General features: G+C 47.2%; 1 protein-coding gene across 2 annotated transcripts; it reads left to right on the top strand.

The window, feature by feature from the left end:
- Positions 1-322: 322 nt before the first annotated feature.
- Positions 323-14,947, top strand: LOC115548507 (phospholipid phosphatase 3). 2 transcript variants are annotated; one of them, XM_030363211.1, is made up of 6 exons: positions 323-752; positions 6,111-6,268; positions 10,701-10,981; positions 11,334-11,391; positions 11,615-11,791; positions 12,568-14,947. In XM_030363211.1, the coding sequence occupies exons 1-6, from the start codon at positions 617-619 to the stop codon at positions 12,691-12,693; spliced, it is 936 nt and encodes a 311-aa protein (XP_030219071.1). In that variant the 5' UTR covers positions 323-616; the 3' UTR covers positions 12,694-14,947. The 2 variants fall into 2 exon arrangements, with proteins under 2 accessions (XP_030219071.1, XP_030219072.1); XM_030363212.1 differs by lacking the exon at positions 6,111-6,268 and adding an exon at positions 5,653-5,807 and having other exon boundaries at positions 324-752.
- The last annotated feature ends 603 nt before the right edge of the window (positions 14,948-15,550 follow it).

Here is a 15,550-nt window from a genome sequence, read left to right as displayed (position 1 = left end):
ACACATTTTGTGATATAATAATAACAATAGATTCAATTTATATAGCGCATTTCTCACACTCAAAGCGCTTTACATAGGGGCACAAATATAGATAAACATGAAAAAAGAATCAGAGTTGAGATATATATTTATATATACTAACTAAGTAATGCAAATCAAAGACACAGTTGAGACCAATTCAAGTACTTTATATTTGTAGGTTCACGTTTTGATTGCTTTGGAGGTTTCGATGAGAAGTCTTAAGACTCGGGTGGGTGGGTAGGATGCTTCATACTGGAAGGGGAGGGTCCAAGTATCGCTGTAATTGAGTGGAGGCGGACATCAGCTATGGGTTTGTGCGGGAGGCGGTATGTTAAAGTAAGGTAGGCTACTAAACCGGCTTCACACGCATCCCTAAGAAGTTCACGGGAAGACTTCAAGTATAGAAGAAGGGAGAAGAAAATTATGAATGAGCATTTCTTTCCAGAAGTATAAATTTGTATAGAGACAAGCAAGTCTAGTTGACTCCTCGTGTAAGAGGACTAGTGTATGATCGCTGCACTATTACAGTTCCCACTACAAGCTAGTTTTGTTTGGTTTTTTAACTTTTTTTATATAAACGTTACTAATTGTGTAAATGCAACGCTGCTTGATATATGAAAAGAGCATGGCACCAGAATCCAGGAACGGAGGGCTTTCACTGAACAACAGCGGCAAGGACAACAGCAGGAGAAAGCTTCTGGTCGGAGTGGATCTGTTCTGCTTGTTTCTAGGTATGGATCGCATTGCATGCAGTGTATTAATTATAGTACAACTAAGTCTGCATTAACTTTTGAACATGTAGCTTTTTTGTAATGTATAATTTGTTATAGGTCTATAGTCTAACCATTAAATGTTTTTATTTTAATGCATGCTACCTTGGATTGTCTATCTATGGTTTAGGCAACAAAAAACAGTGGAATATAAAAAAATACGTGGAAACGAACCTGAGAATAACCATAGCCTTAAATAATGCATAGGACTGCAAATATCCTGCATGAAAATGACCTTTAATAGGAAAGTTTAAAGTGAGTGGGATAAACATTACTGTCGGCACCTCCAGCTGCCCATCTGTTGCCTCCTATTGGAGTCACTTCGTTTACCAGGATGTCTCGCATTCCTCTGTCTTGACCTGACATCTGGCTTCGTGTGTGTGTGTGTCCAGTCCCTAATTAAAGCAGGGTTGTTAAAGTGCTCTGTGAGGGATCTTATGTTTCTAATATACAGTTGGAGTCTGCTTGAATTTTGTTCAACAATGTGAGTAACTTAAAGGATATTGGAACATATTGTAACAACATTAAACTACTTTTAAATCTCTGCCAGACGTTGATTGGAGACCCACTGTGTTGGTTTAAGGAAGACTTTTGTAATCGATCTTTGATTACAAATAATATTTTAATTCAGGACAGTGCAGGGGGTGATCAACTCCGAACTGAAAGGTTCTGGGTTCGATCCCCAAGGTCTGACAGCCTAACACGTTCCTTGAGGAGATGCCCCGCTGCCGCTAGACCCACTCGGTGGCTTCAGTGAAAAGCATCACATTGGGACTAGAATATAGAAAACCATGCTCCCAAAGAGCCAAGGGTCTCCAGGGTTTATTCAGGGTAATAAACTAAGAGAGTGGACTCGACCCCTGTCCTCTACCCAGACAAATGTTGATTCCAAGACTGGTCTGGAGAGGGTTTCAGACACACTGCCAGTGGGGGGGGGGGGGGGGGGGGAGGATGGTCCCGTCCTCCCACTGGCAGGGTGTCTGTACCTGACTGTCCCATGCTGACCCAACCAGGGGCACGCATGTCTGTTGGCCTCAGCGTGTACTTGGGCTTAAGAAAACGAGGAGGAAAACCACAGGCTCTATGTGTAATGCTCCCTCGTGTGTTTGTGTGTGTGTGTGTGTGACTCTTTCATACCTCTGTTCCACGCTCGCTGTGGTCATTGTTCCCTCAACTCCTCTTCCACACACCATTCAAATTGTATCATTATCTATTTTTCATGATCTTTCTTTCTCTCAGTACTCTCCATTGTTATCGTCACTCTTTCGCTCTTTAATCCAACTCTGCCTTTGTCCATCCAACTCTCTTTCTCTTATTTATCTTACGGTCACTCTCTCATTTCTCGAAATGTCGTTCACACTTTCCTCATGCCTTTAACATTCTCTCTGTGTCACATTCTCTCTCTCTACTCTTTTATTCCTATCAGCTCTCTCTCTCTGTACAGTGATTCATCACTACACACTCCCATCCACCGCAAGCTATTGAACTGAGGCCAGCCTCTTCTCACTATGGACTGTGTGTGTCCACACACACTTCCATCTCAACTCGCTGACTGTGCTTGTCGTTGGAGTGCAGGGTAAAAGTGCAAGGATCGGTTTTACACTAAGTCCTAGCAGGTGGCTTTGGCTTTTCATGGGTTTTTGTTCTTGGCGTTAATCGTCTCAGAGGTTTCATGTGCTGCCTGCCTGCGTGCCAGTCATCAGATAGAGCTTTAATCACAATGCTGTTTAATGCTCCTAATTCTGGTCCCAAGCTAACATAAAATACCATAAATACTCAGAAGCATTTGAATAACCAGCTCTATGCTATGCTATGGGAGCTGGAGGCTCTAGCTCTATGCTATGGGATCTGGAGGCTCTAGCTCTATGCTATGGGAGTTGGATCTGGAGGCTCTAGTTCTATGCTATGGGAGTGGGAGCTGGAGGCTCTAGCTCTATGCTATGGGTGTTCATGTGGCTGAGCCACATGACAGTAAAGGCCTCCTGAGAACAACTGCATCTATGTCTGCAGCGCCGCAAACACGTATTGGTCCCTAATGTGCCAGGGAGGGTTTTGGCCCGGAGAGAGCGGTGCCAGCATGTGGAAAATGTGTTTGTTTGTTTTAATAGCCCCCTCTTGGTGTTTTGACAGAATGCCCTCCCAAGGTGTGTGTGTGTGTGTGTGTGGGGGGGGGGGCGGGGGGAGTTTAATTCAGGCTTATGCACTGCCCCTCGACTCCGCACAATGTTGAGCTGTAAAAAGCTGTTTCATTCAATGACACTGGGTATGTTGAGGATGTGTTTTGTGACACACCACACAAGTAGGGCTATGAAGGGAACATGTAAGGGCTGAGGACATTAATAATAAAGAGACGGAAAGAATAACATCTGAAGTCATCATCCGTATCAATCATCCGTATCAGAGAAGGGAGGATTTGAGCTGAGGAGACAGACTGATTGTTGGGGGGGGCGAGGGGGGGGGGGGGGGGGGGGGGGGGTGGTTGTTGTTGACAGAAAGCCCCCCCCCCTACACACACACACACACACACACACACACACACACACACACACACACACACACACACACACACACACACACACACACACACACACACACACACACACACACACACACACACACACACACACAGAGAGAGAGAGAGAAGCGGGAAGGGATTAAATTGGAGGGGGAGTTGGAGTTTCCCATGATGCTACGGCCTCAGATGAGGGCTGATGTTTTGGATGGGGGGACGGAGGTGGGTGGTTTAAGGGTAATGGCAGGTCGGAGAGAGTGGGTGGAGGAGGATCGGGCGTTTATTGAAGAAGAAGTGGTGTTCTGCTGCGGTTCTGCTGTTTAATGTTTCAGCACGTTGTTTCTCTCTTTCTTTTCTCCAGCTGTTGTAGGCATCTGCTGACTGTAACTGTTTCTCTCCTAAGCTTTTGGACGACTGCCCCTCTTTTTGTAATTCTCCTCCCTCTCAACCTCCCATAGTCTTCTGTCCTTCTCATCTTTCTCTCATCTGTCCTCTCAAACTAACTTCCTTCTCTCTTTCCCATATTCTCTCGCTCTCTCCTTTTTCCCTCTCTCTCTCTCTCTCTCTCTCTCTCTCTCTTTCTGATCAGCTCCGTCTCTCACAGTATTATAACCCCCTCCTTATTTAATTATTCCAGAGTGTGTGTGAAAGTGTTCAAAGGGCAGACTCGGGGGGGGGGGGGGGGGTTAACATGTTAGTTTTTTTCAGTGGACTCTGCTTTGACACTGTCGGTTCCCACAGGATAAAGGTTGTACCTTGACAGTGCTGTGGGTGAGTTTGACTCTCCACCTCGGCTGTGCTGTGTTTGTACGACGTGTATGTTTGTGATCAGAGCTTAGAGGGGAACGACCGCTTCCCACAGTGAGGATTACACATGGCCTGGACGAATATTTACCCTGCTCTGTAGTCCTGACGCATACCTCTCCCATCCTCCTCTCTCTCTGTCTCCGCTCTCTTCTTCTCCTCTCATCTCTTCTCTCATCTCTTCTTCTCTCATCTCTCCTCTCCTCTCTTCTTTTATCCCTCCTATTTTCTTACGTCCTCTCTTCTCTCATCTCTTGTCTCCACTCCTTGACCTTCTCTCCTTTCTCTCCTCTCCTTCTCTTCTTTCTCCATCTCCTCTCATCTCTAAAAGCCATCTCATGCATCTCTTGTTATGGCTGGTTTCTGCTCTAGATGTTAGTTTGAGGAATGGGAGAGAAAACAGACGGTGATATTATTATTCATAATAACAATGATGTGAATGGATTTCAGTGTCTGTGGAGGTGCAAGATTTCCTATTTTCCCACTATGAGCAGTGTAACCCGAGAGTCCTCCACAGCTGGACCTTCAAAGACCTCTCTCTCTCGCACACACTCCCTCTTTCCCTCTCGGAATTTCTCTTTTCTCTCTTTGTGAGTTTGCATGCGAGTGTGTGTGTGTGTATGTGTGCGTGTGTGTGAGGGGGCTCGGTATCCGAGGCGTGTGCTGACATTAACTTTAAGAAATCACCCTGCTCTCGCTGGAGCACCTAGACATGACCTCTGCGCGCCCAACCGTTGGTTTACCGCTGGGAGAGAGGGAGGAAGAGAGAGCAGGAAGTGGTACAGAGAGACCCTTAGTAGTTAGGGAGAAGCCTGTTTGTTTTTCTTTGTAATCGTAGAGTTATTCGCATTGACTTCAAAGGCTGCCATCACTGAAACAAGGTTTTAATGGGATTTCAAAATTCGGCCATTCAGAAGGTCAACTCAAATTGGCTGGGGTGGGGATGCCAACTCTTAAGATGATATCTTTTTCACCTAAAACAACAAACAACTTAGTAATGTTTGTTTGTTTTAGTGACAAAGAAGATATCTTTGTCTCAAATGGGTGTCAAACTGCTCGGCTGGTGTCTTAAAAGCCTTTTAAGAGCAGTTGGAAGACTTGAAAGAGAGGAAGTGACAGAATAGTGTTAAAGTTGTGTGCCTGCTGTTTGTGGAGTTTAGATGTCTGTCTGAACATCTGTTTCTGCTCTCGGAACCACTTTTGTTCTCTCCGGTCACAAACAACAATGGATCCTTCTCCCTGTCCTTTTGTTTAGCGAGCTTACGCTTTCTATCGATACAAAGAAGACTTTAAAGACAACTTGGATGTCTCTAAAACATCCTTTAAACATCTATTTGTAATGTAATTTGTTGGTTAACTCATTTCCTTCATGATGGCATACCTTTATACCTGTGTTTTGCTTTTTCCATGAAAGCTAGTTTTCTCTTTAGATGTTCTTATCTCTGTGTGACTTTTGTCGTATATGCTTGTGTACAATGTGTGCCACATGGGTCCATTCACCTCTGACCTTGGCTCTGTGGTTCTGTCTGGACGTCAACAACACAGTGGTCCTAGTGGCGGCGTTCTTACACAAAGCCCCCCTCCCGGCCTACCAGAGGGGCTTTTTCTGCGGAGACACCACCATCGACCTGCCGTATAAGAACAGCACAGTGCCCACTCTGGTCCTCATTGGCGTGGGCTTCGCGGTGCCTGTTGTCTCAGTAAGTCCTGGTTAGAGGTGCAGCAGGGAGGACGGGAGCGACATGTTGGAAGGACCTTCTCAAAACGTTATTCATTTCACACTTTTATTGAATTGACATCTCTTGAGGGATTTAGAAGGTCCTCCAACACCAGTCGTCTCCTCATCCTCCCTTCGCTGGGACCTCGGACCTTCTCTTCATGACCTGTTTCTAACCGAGCACCTCTCTGTCTCTCCATCTCCCTGTCGCTGACCCCTCACCCCCTCACCCCCTCACCCCCTCACCCCCTTCCTCTTCTCAAACCTCACTGCTTCGCTACACAAGCTGGCCTTCCTTTCCTGGTCATCGAGACCAGCGCTGTGCAGCCGTACCGCCGCGGCTTTTACTGCAGCGACGCGTCCATCAAGTACCCTGCCAAGGGCGGAGACACCATCAGCGACGGCGTGCTTAGCTCCACCGGCATTCTAATCACCATCCTGTCTGTAAGTCACCTCACCCCCCCCCGCTCTGACCTCACGCTCTGACGCATCTCATGTCACTCTCTGGAATCACTCTCCAGTGTCATTGTCTCATCACATGCTCTCATGTCACTCTCCATGTCCCTCTCATGTCATTCTCCGGTCTTACTCTCTATTGTCACTCTCCGAACACTTATTATGGCAGCCTCTCCTGTCAATCTCTCCAGTATTTCACTCTAATGCCACCCTTTTATGTCACTCTCCGGTGTCACTCTCTGGAACACTCCTATATCAATCTTTAATGTCACACTCCAATGTCATCACTCATAAACTATCACATGATGTCACTCTCTGAAGTCACTAGGATATTTACAATATCATAGTTTACTCCATTCTCTGAGTCACTGGTATCACACTCCGGTATCACACTACCCATCTCTTACCATCTCTGATATAACTCACGGTCTAGTTTCACTCCTTAGTATAACTCTATGACTTTTTTATTAATGGAGGTGATTCTGACTTTGAGCAAGGGGGTACAACAGGCTCTGATGCATCATTTATGGGGGTTATGTTTTACTCACAAACATCCAAACTGCCATTCTAACTAACGGTTGGTCACAGATTCATAAGGTGGCCATCTAGAATCCTAGAAGTAACAAATGCTGACAGCTGACCATCGGTTCCTCCTCCCAGACAGGCGAGGCTCAGGGCCATTGGGGGTTCCGCTGGTGCGAAGCAGCTCCGCAGGGCTGTGTTATTATGGTTGACGCAACAGTTGTTTGGTCAAATGTTGTAATTTGCGGGCCAAAACTGTGGTAAGGGAACAAAAGTAGGAAAAACTTGCCAAAGGTAGCAGAAGGGTCTTGACGCGCTAAAACAAGCCCCCACAATGCATCTCTCTCTCTCTCTCTCTCTCTCTCTCTCTCTCTCTCTCTCTCTCTCTCTCTCTCTCTCTCTCTCTCTCTCTCTCTCTCTCTCTCTCTCTCTCTCTCTCTCTCTCTCTCTCTCTCTCTCTCTCTCTCTCTCTCTCCCCCCCCCTCCCTCTCTCTCTCTCTCTCCCCCCCCCCAGCCATGCCTCTTGCCAGGGGCTCAGTGTTTACCGTCTGAAACACTGAGTCATTTGGGTCCTTTCCTTTTCCAACGTCCCCAAGCCCGAGGAGCCTTGGCGCGGCGTGCCTCCACCTTTCTAATTGATGCGTTATACCATAGGTCTCCTTCCTCGAAGTAAGGAAACGCCTTTTTGGGAGTGTTTTCCTTAGGTTAGCCTGTTAACATTTTGAGGCAAGAACCGCGAGACGACCTCTTCCCCGTCTGGAATCTCTCTTTCCAGGGGGATTTTTTCAACAGCGTAATAACAAGACGACCCGTGAGACGCCATTTTTTTTACCCTCCCCTACATTCACGTAGTTAACATTCTGGACCCGGGAAGGTCCACATGTGTTTTATTTCTTCACGGAAAAACGAGCAAGAGAGGGAGAGATGAAGGAGGGGTGGGTGGGCATTACAGAGGGAGGGAGGGAGAAAGAGAGGGAGGGCGGGGGAGAGAGAAGAGGGCTGGCTCTAAAGGTCTGGATGGTGGTAACAACACGTTCTATCAGCTCGTTAAATCTCCAAGGACTGGCCCCCCCCCGCCGAGGAAATCTGCCGCTCAGAACTTCTCCGACCCACTTTCTGCGCCCCTTACAGGAATGTCCGATGAGGCCGAGATACAAACATGAAAACACCCCGGCTCCCCGGTGAAATCAGAAACCCCCTTTTCTTCTCTTTGAGTGAAATAGCTGCCCCGTCGGAAAATAAACGAGGCACCACCGGGCTCCGAGCGAGCAGGGGTCTGGCCACCAGAATCACACACCACGCTGAGCTCAGCACTTTCTCATGATTAGAACCAGAAGCTCTCCTCTCGTCCCCCCCTCCTCATATCCCTGTTCTGCTCTTCCTCCCTCCCTTCTTTCTCCTCTTCCTCCCTCCCTCCGTTCTCCTCTTCCTCCCTCCGTTCTCCTCTTCCTCCCTTCGTTCTCCTCTTCCTCCCTCCGTTCTCCTCTTCCTCCCTCCGTTCTCCTCTTCCTCCCTCCGTTCTCCTCTTCCTCCCTTCGTTCTCCTCTTCCTCCCTCCTTTCTCCTCTTCCTCCCTCCCTCTGTTATCCTCTCCTTCCTCCTTTGTTCTCTCCTCTCCTTCTCCTCTTCCCTCCTCTCCCCTTCTCCCCCTCTGTTCTCTCCTCTCCTCTCTCCTTCTACTCCTCTCTCCTCCTCTCCTCTCCTCTCTCCTTCTACTCCTCTCTCCTCCTCTCCTCTCCTCTCTCCTTCTCCCCCTCTGTTCTCTCCTCTCCTCTCTCCTTCTACTCCTCTCTCCTCCTCTCCTCTCCTCTCTCCTTCTCCCCCTCTGTTCTCTCCTCTCCTCTCCTCTCCCCTTCTCCCCCTCTGTTCTCTTCTCTCCTCTCTCCTTCTACTCCTCTCTCCTCTCCTCTCCTCTCCCCTTCTCCCCCTCTGTTCTCTTCTCTCCTCCCTCCTTCTACTCCTCTCTCCTCTCCTCTCCTCTCCTCTCCCCTTCTCCCACTCTGTTCTCTTCTCTCCTCCCTCCTTCTACTCCTCTCTCCTCTCCTCTCCTCTCCTCTCCCCTTCTCCCACTCTGTTCTCTCCTCTCCTCTCTCCTTCTACTCCTCTCTCCTCTCCTCTCCTCTCTCCTTCTCCCCCTCTGTTCTCTTCTCTCCTCTCTCCTTCTACTCCTCTCTCCTCTCCTCTCTCCTTCTCCCCCTCTGTTCTCTTCTCTCCTCTCTCCTTCTACTCCTCTCTCCTCTCCTCTCCTCTCCCCTTCTCCCCCTCTGTTCTCTTCTCTCCTCTCTCCTTCTACTCCTCTCTCCTCTCCTCTCCTCTCCCCTTCTCCCCCTCTGTTCTCTTCTCTCCTCCCTCCTTCTACTCCTCTCTCCTCTCCTCTCCCCTTCTCCCCCTCTGTTCTCTTCTCTCCTCTCTCCTTCTACTCCTCTCTCCTCTCCTCTCCTCTCCTCTTCTCCCCCTCTGTTCTCTTCTCTCCTCTCTCCTTCTACTCCTCTCTCCTCTCCTCTCCTCCCTCCTTCTCCCCCTCTGTTCTCTTCTCTCCTCTCTCCTTCTACTCCTCTCTCCTCTCCTCTCCCCTTCTCCCCCTCTGTTCTCTTCTCTCCTCTCTCCTTCTACTCCTCTCTCCTCTCCTCTCCTCTCCCCTTCTCCCCCTCTGTTCTCTTCTCTCCTCTCTCCTTCTACTCCTCTTTTCTCAACCCTCGACCCTCCCTTCGAAATCCAAGCTCTGTTTTTACACTTTCCTGTCTCCTATTTCCTCAGAACTCTTTCTCTCCCACACTCACTCCCATGCTTCTTGCATATTCATTTCAAAATCCAGTACTACCCAACCACAATGAGAGTGCCAAGAAATGTTATTTCATTAAAATAAAGTCTAATAATATTACAAGATAACTTTTTTATTTATTTTCCAAAGTAGTGCCCAACCTAATGTTTGCGTATTGGTGAGAGCATGAGACATCAGGTCAAAGAGCGCAGCGATGGAGATCGCTGTGAACACAGTTTACATCGCGGGGACATGGTGGTAAACATTTACACTTCAAATGTTTTCCCAGACTTAATGTTTCCCAGACTTTCAGTGCAAATTCATTCACTCTTCCTTCATCCCCTTCCCTCTGTTTCCCTTCTCCCCTCACTCCGTCCTCCCTCTCTCCATCCCTCCCTCCTCCTCCTCCGTCTCCCTCTCCCCCCCACACACACACACACACACACACACACACACACACGCACACGCACACGCACACGCACACACACACCCAACCATTCCCCTTTCCCCTACTTCCCATTCGTCAGAGGTTTTGGGATCTAGAGAGTGAAGGGGGGGGGGGGGGATTTTGAGCTTGAACAGCTGTGGTGAGTTATGACTATAGCCCCCCCCCCTGAAGCCCCCACCACACTCCCAACCCTCCCCCAAATCCTCCAACATTCGGTCTCAGACATCAGTTTATTTAACCACTCCAGAAACTCTTTGAGTGGACCACCGTTTGACTTGCTTCGTTCCGTCGTGCTTTAAAGAGAAGGCTAGATAGTGAACTTAGGACTAGATCTCATGCCCACGCTGGCCCATAGAGATGGCCCTCACCTTATTGACGTGTCTAACTATGTTTTCTCTGCCTCCGTCACTTTCTGCAAGGTAATTAAAAAAATGTCACCCTCACAGTCCAAATGTAGTCAAACATGGAGAACGAGTCACCCCTGATCTGATCCATCGCGGGTTGATCTTTATTCTTTAGAGTTTAGACGCTCGTTAAATGGGGGCTGCAGTTGGTTTCAGACCTTCAATCATTTTCTAACCCGATTTTGATAATAATCAACCCAAAGTGTTGTCCTCTCCTGTTGGTGGAGTTCTCCCACACCCCGCCCATGTTCTAACCAGCAGGTGTTTGTACCTCCGCCCCGCCCAGATCATCGTGGGGGAGAGCTACCGGGTGCGCTTCCTGAACGAGGGCTCCAAGTCCTTCGTGGGGAACCCCTACATCGCCGCGCTCTACCGGCAGGTGGGCGTGTTCGTGTTTGGCTGCGCCATCAGCCAGTCCTTCACGGACATAGCCAAGGTGTCCGTGGGCCGCCTGCGACCTCACTTCCTGGCCGTGTGTAACCCCGACTTCTCCACCATCAACTGCTCGCTGGGGTACATCACTGACTACCAGTGCCAAGGCCCTGAGAGCCGCGTCCAGGAGGCCAGGTGAACAACATATCCCCCTCAAAATACTCGCTGCTTTTACTGTTCAGTGAAATAAATGTCATCTTTAGTCACTCTTTTATTCAGACCAGCTTCCTGACCCCCAGAGTTCAGGCTCTAAAATGCTTAGAGCAGTCCTAAGAGTTGTTCAAATTTAAATGAATCAAATGCATCCACTTTAAAGAGTGATTGTTTCTTTAGATTCACCGTGTCTGCGATTGGTCGAGGCGTTGATGTGTTTGTTGTTTTAGATTCACCGTGTCTGTGATTGGTTGAGGCGTTGATGTGTTTTTCTGTGATTGGTCGAGGCGCTGATGTGTTGGCTCATGCTCCGCCCCCATATGTTTTTCCTCAGGAAGTCCTTCTTCTCGGGACACGCCTCCTTCTCCATGTACACCATGCTGTACCTGGTGGTAAGTAAAGTGTTACTATGCTAACATGTTAACTTGCATATAAATAATTATCAAACGCACACACACACACACACACACACACACACACACACACACACACACACACACACACACACACACACACACACACACACACACACACACACACACACACACACACACACACACTCACACATGGCCCACGGGACTCTGACCTCGCTGCCTCTCGCCCTCGTCCCGTCAGTTCTACCTGCAGGCCCGCTTCACCTGGCACGGGGCCCGCACCCTGCGCCCCCTGACCCAGTTCACCCTGGTCATGCTGTCCTTCTACACCGGCCTGTCCCGGGTGTCCGACCACAAGCACCACCCCGGAGACGTGCTGGCGGGCTTCGTGCAGGGCGCCCTGGTGGCCTACTGCATCGTGAGTTACATATACATTCAGGGCGTTCCGCAGACGCTCATATCCAAAGCGTCTTGCAACAAGGGCATTTGTCAGAAGACAACAATATATCGCTGTCGGTACAGTGAGGATTTTCATAGAACCAGGGGACAAGCACTAACAATCGCTAGGTAACACATTCCCTGTGTAAAACAAAGATGGCTAGGATAAGATGCTACACAACTGAGTACCTTATTTTTATTTTTATTTTATTTGAATGCCAGGATGTACAACATACATTAAGTGTGTACATTAAGTGGTCTGGGATTAGATTACTTTGTGATCCCTTTCTTATCCTAATAATACCAACATTAAGACATTGGTTGAAAAACAAGAGGGAAGTTAAGCTTTAAATGTTCACTGGGCTGCATAAACGTACATAGACGATTTTACAAAATCTTTTCGAAAAGTAAATGAGTGCGGGGAGGGAGCCCTGGTGGCGCACCGGGTTACAGCGCATCTCACATAGGCTCAGTCCTGAACACAGCGACCCAGGTTCGAACCCTGCATTTGCTGCATGTCCTCCCCTCGATCTCCCATACCTATCTCTCTCTATAATATAGCATAAGTAATGCAAAAATAAATCCTCAAAAAGGGACCGCTAAACTTATTTCTTAGTTTTTTTTGTTAGATCAAATAATATATAAATCTTATCAATATGTCTTGCAGGGGACACTCCATTATTTTGTTCAGTTTTTTTTGCAGATTGTAATCTCTCTCCCTCTCCCTCTCCCTCTCCCTCTCCCCCTCCCTCCCAGGCCTTCTATGTGTCAGACCTGTTCAAGCCCAAGGGCAGGCGTTCCACCATCTGCCCGCCGCCCATAAAGAAAGATCTCCCTCCAGCGGACATCAGGGAGCGCAGTAATCACCTCATCATGGCATAGGGTCGGGGGACCCTAACCGGACCTCTGACTCCCAACAACAATCACTACTGCATCCACTGAACCAAATCTGAACAATCAGGAATCATCATCAACGTCTCACATCCGAGAAGAAGACGAGTTAGTGGAGCTTCTGCCTTATGTATTTAGCCAAAACGCAACACTATCTAAATGTGAAACTAAATGCTAAAGGCTAGCTAGCTTATTGCTAAGTAACAAAGATGCCTGGACAGCTTCAATAGCGAGACGAAAGCAAGCATCCAGGGCTCTTCCTCGCTTCCTACCCCACTTGCCAACGACTCTCCACGAACTAAACAAAGAAACTGTGAAACAGAGGTGGGGAATTGAGAGGAGTGGTGGCGCGACGGACGCCGTGAGATGTTAACTGCTACCGTGCTTTGCTGTGTCCCAGAGTGGAAAACTCTGTCTGTTCACTCACCGCAAACCGGCTGGGACACAAACTATTGACAACGGAACAAATTCCTTATTACAGGAAGGATGTTTGAATGGTATTAGTTATATATATATATATATATATATATATATATATATATATAACATATATATCTCTGTGTGTATATGTATTTGTGTGTGTGTGTGTGTGTGTGTGTGTGTGTGTGTGTGTGTGTGTGTGTGTGTGTGTGTGTGTGTGTGTATATGTATGTGTGTTAATCAAAGAAGAGTTACCTATAAGTTTGATACATAGCACAATTTTATCCAAAGTCATTATTAATTGTCACCACTTTAACAAACTAAAGTGAAGCCATTCTGGAAAAGCTTTGTAAGTGCGTTATTTTTTAATATTAGATAATAATAATGATGTCCATCATTATAATTGTTAGCGGGCCGACGGTAACTGGAATGTACAGTGAACTGTTGTGTGATGGATAGGAAGACGGGGGCTTTTTCTGCTGGCATGGAAGGGCCCCAACTGAGCCTGTTAATGAAATGACTGTCTGTGCACCAGAGCTCACTGCTCACAAGAGTGATGATTCTGAATGAGGGCGCGTATGTTTTTACCTGTGTATTTGTCTGGAAGTTTTTCTCTGTCTCTGTCTCTTAGTCTGTGTCTGTCTGTCTGTCTGTGTCTGTCTGTCTATCAGTCTACGGCTGCATGTGCATATGTGTTCATGATAATGCTTCTTTTTGGAAATACTGAATTGCTGTTTTTGTTTTGCTCCACTGAAAGCCTCTTAAAACATTGTTCTGCATTAGCTTGAGTGCCACACAGCACTCATTGTGTTCAATGAGTACCTCTGTACCTCAGCAAAGCCAATGGGTTCAACAGTTTAGTTTAGCCAGTCAAAAACCCAGTAGAACAATGTCTTAAGACAGGTATCAGTTGAGTAGAGAATACTTCAACACAGCTGAGACTGGACAGGGGGGAAAAAATGGACAAAAAAAACTCACAAACACTGTGGAACTCATTTTTAAACTTGGCATACTCAGTTCATGAGAACCTGCATGATAATACTACTCCACCAAGTACACCAGGACCTGCACAATGAACCGGGACCTGCACAAACAATAGTTGTTTTGTAATTTTTTGTGAAACCACGAGGTGCCGAAAGAAAGTATAAGCCGATTGTGACAAAGGAAATTTGTATTACATAATCATATTTTTTAATGAGTCAATATTGCTGTCATTAAGGCACTGCATCATTGTTATTGTTAATTACATGTTTTTTGTGTAATGTGTTTTTTGCAAGACATTGCTGTTCTTCAAAGTTCAGCAATATGTAGTTAGACCGGTGAGTCTCTTCACAGAGGTTCAGATTAAAGACCACTTCAAACTGACCTGAGTTCAGTTGAATTTATTGGCACAAATGATGCTCTTACTTTGTTAACGTTAATAAGGAGCATATCTCTTTCTTTTCTGCCCTAGAAATCTTTGTTACATTACCATATGAAAGTATTTAGGCTAAATGTACTCAATACTGAATGCTTGTGTTTCCTTTACATTTGTTAAACCAATGCCTACTAATTCCTGAAAAGCATTGAGACCTGTGTAAGATGTCCACCATGCTGCTTTCCGAGGCGTTCATTGACGTTGATGTAATGAAGTGGGCTACACATACGTTAGCATTTAAGGAAAATACAAAAAAGCATTCCCAAAGCAGATTGCTCCAGTGCATTTGTTAAAAATAATTAAAGTTCTGATATTTTTATAATGTCTCGTATGAGTTTTTTTGTTTTGGCCAAGGCCAAATGTTTCATCGAACATCGTCATGTGTAATAAAAAAATACAGAAGATCAACCAAGCTGTGCATCTGCCTTTGCTTTCAAACCTATTTTTTAAGTGTGTGCTGACTTTGACTCTGGTCATACATGACGGAGAGGAATTTCCGCCATAATTCTGGAGCTGTGTGTGTGTGTGTGTGCGCTTGTGCAACTTGTTCCTGCGCGTGTGATGGTGGAGACGTGGGGCGTGGGTCCATAGTGGAGTTCAGTTCTACACTTCCTGGAGGGAAATGGTGCACATTCCAAGGTCTTTAACCCTTCCGCCTGGCGGCCTGCTGGAATAACATGGAGTCGGGACCAGTGGGCTCCACTCCGGCCCGACCGACAAAAACATCCACACGGCCTTAGAACATACGTCCATATTCAAGAGTACACCTCTTTTCCACCCTCACACCGTCCACCCTTTGTTACGATCCCGTGCCCGCGGTTATCGTCCAGGGTTGCTACGATACAACCACACGGCGTCTTTCTCTTGAGAGAGTCGGTCCAAGACTGGATGAGGCTGGGTTTTAATTCTGTCCGCCTTTGGTAAGAGCGTGGTTGCATGGCGTTAAAATCATTCATCTGAAGCCAGGGCCGGGTTTCAGGGCGGGCCCCTGGCGCCCTCTGAGCCGGCTGT

The sequence above is a fragment of the Gadus morhua genome, chromosome 8 (assembly GCF_902167405.1).
Source record: "Gadus morhua chromosome 8, gadMor3.0, whole genome shotgun sequence".
Taxonomy (NCBI): Eukaryota; Metazoa; Chordata; class Actinopteri; order Gadiformes; family Gadidae; genus Gadus; species Gadus morhua.
This window is presented reverse-complemented; position numbering and strand designations above follow the sequence as displayed.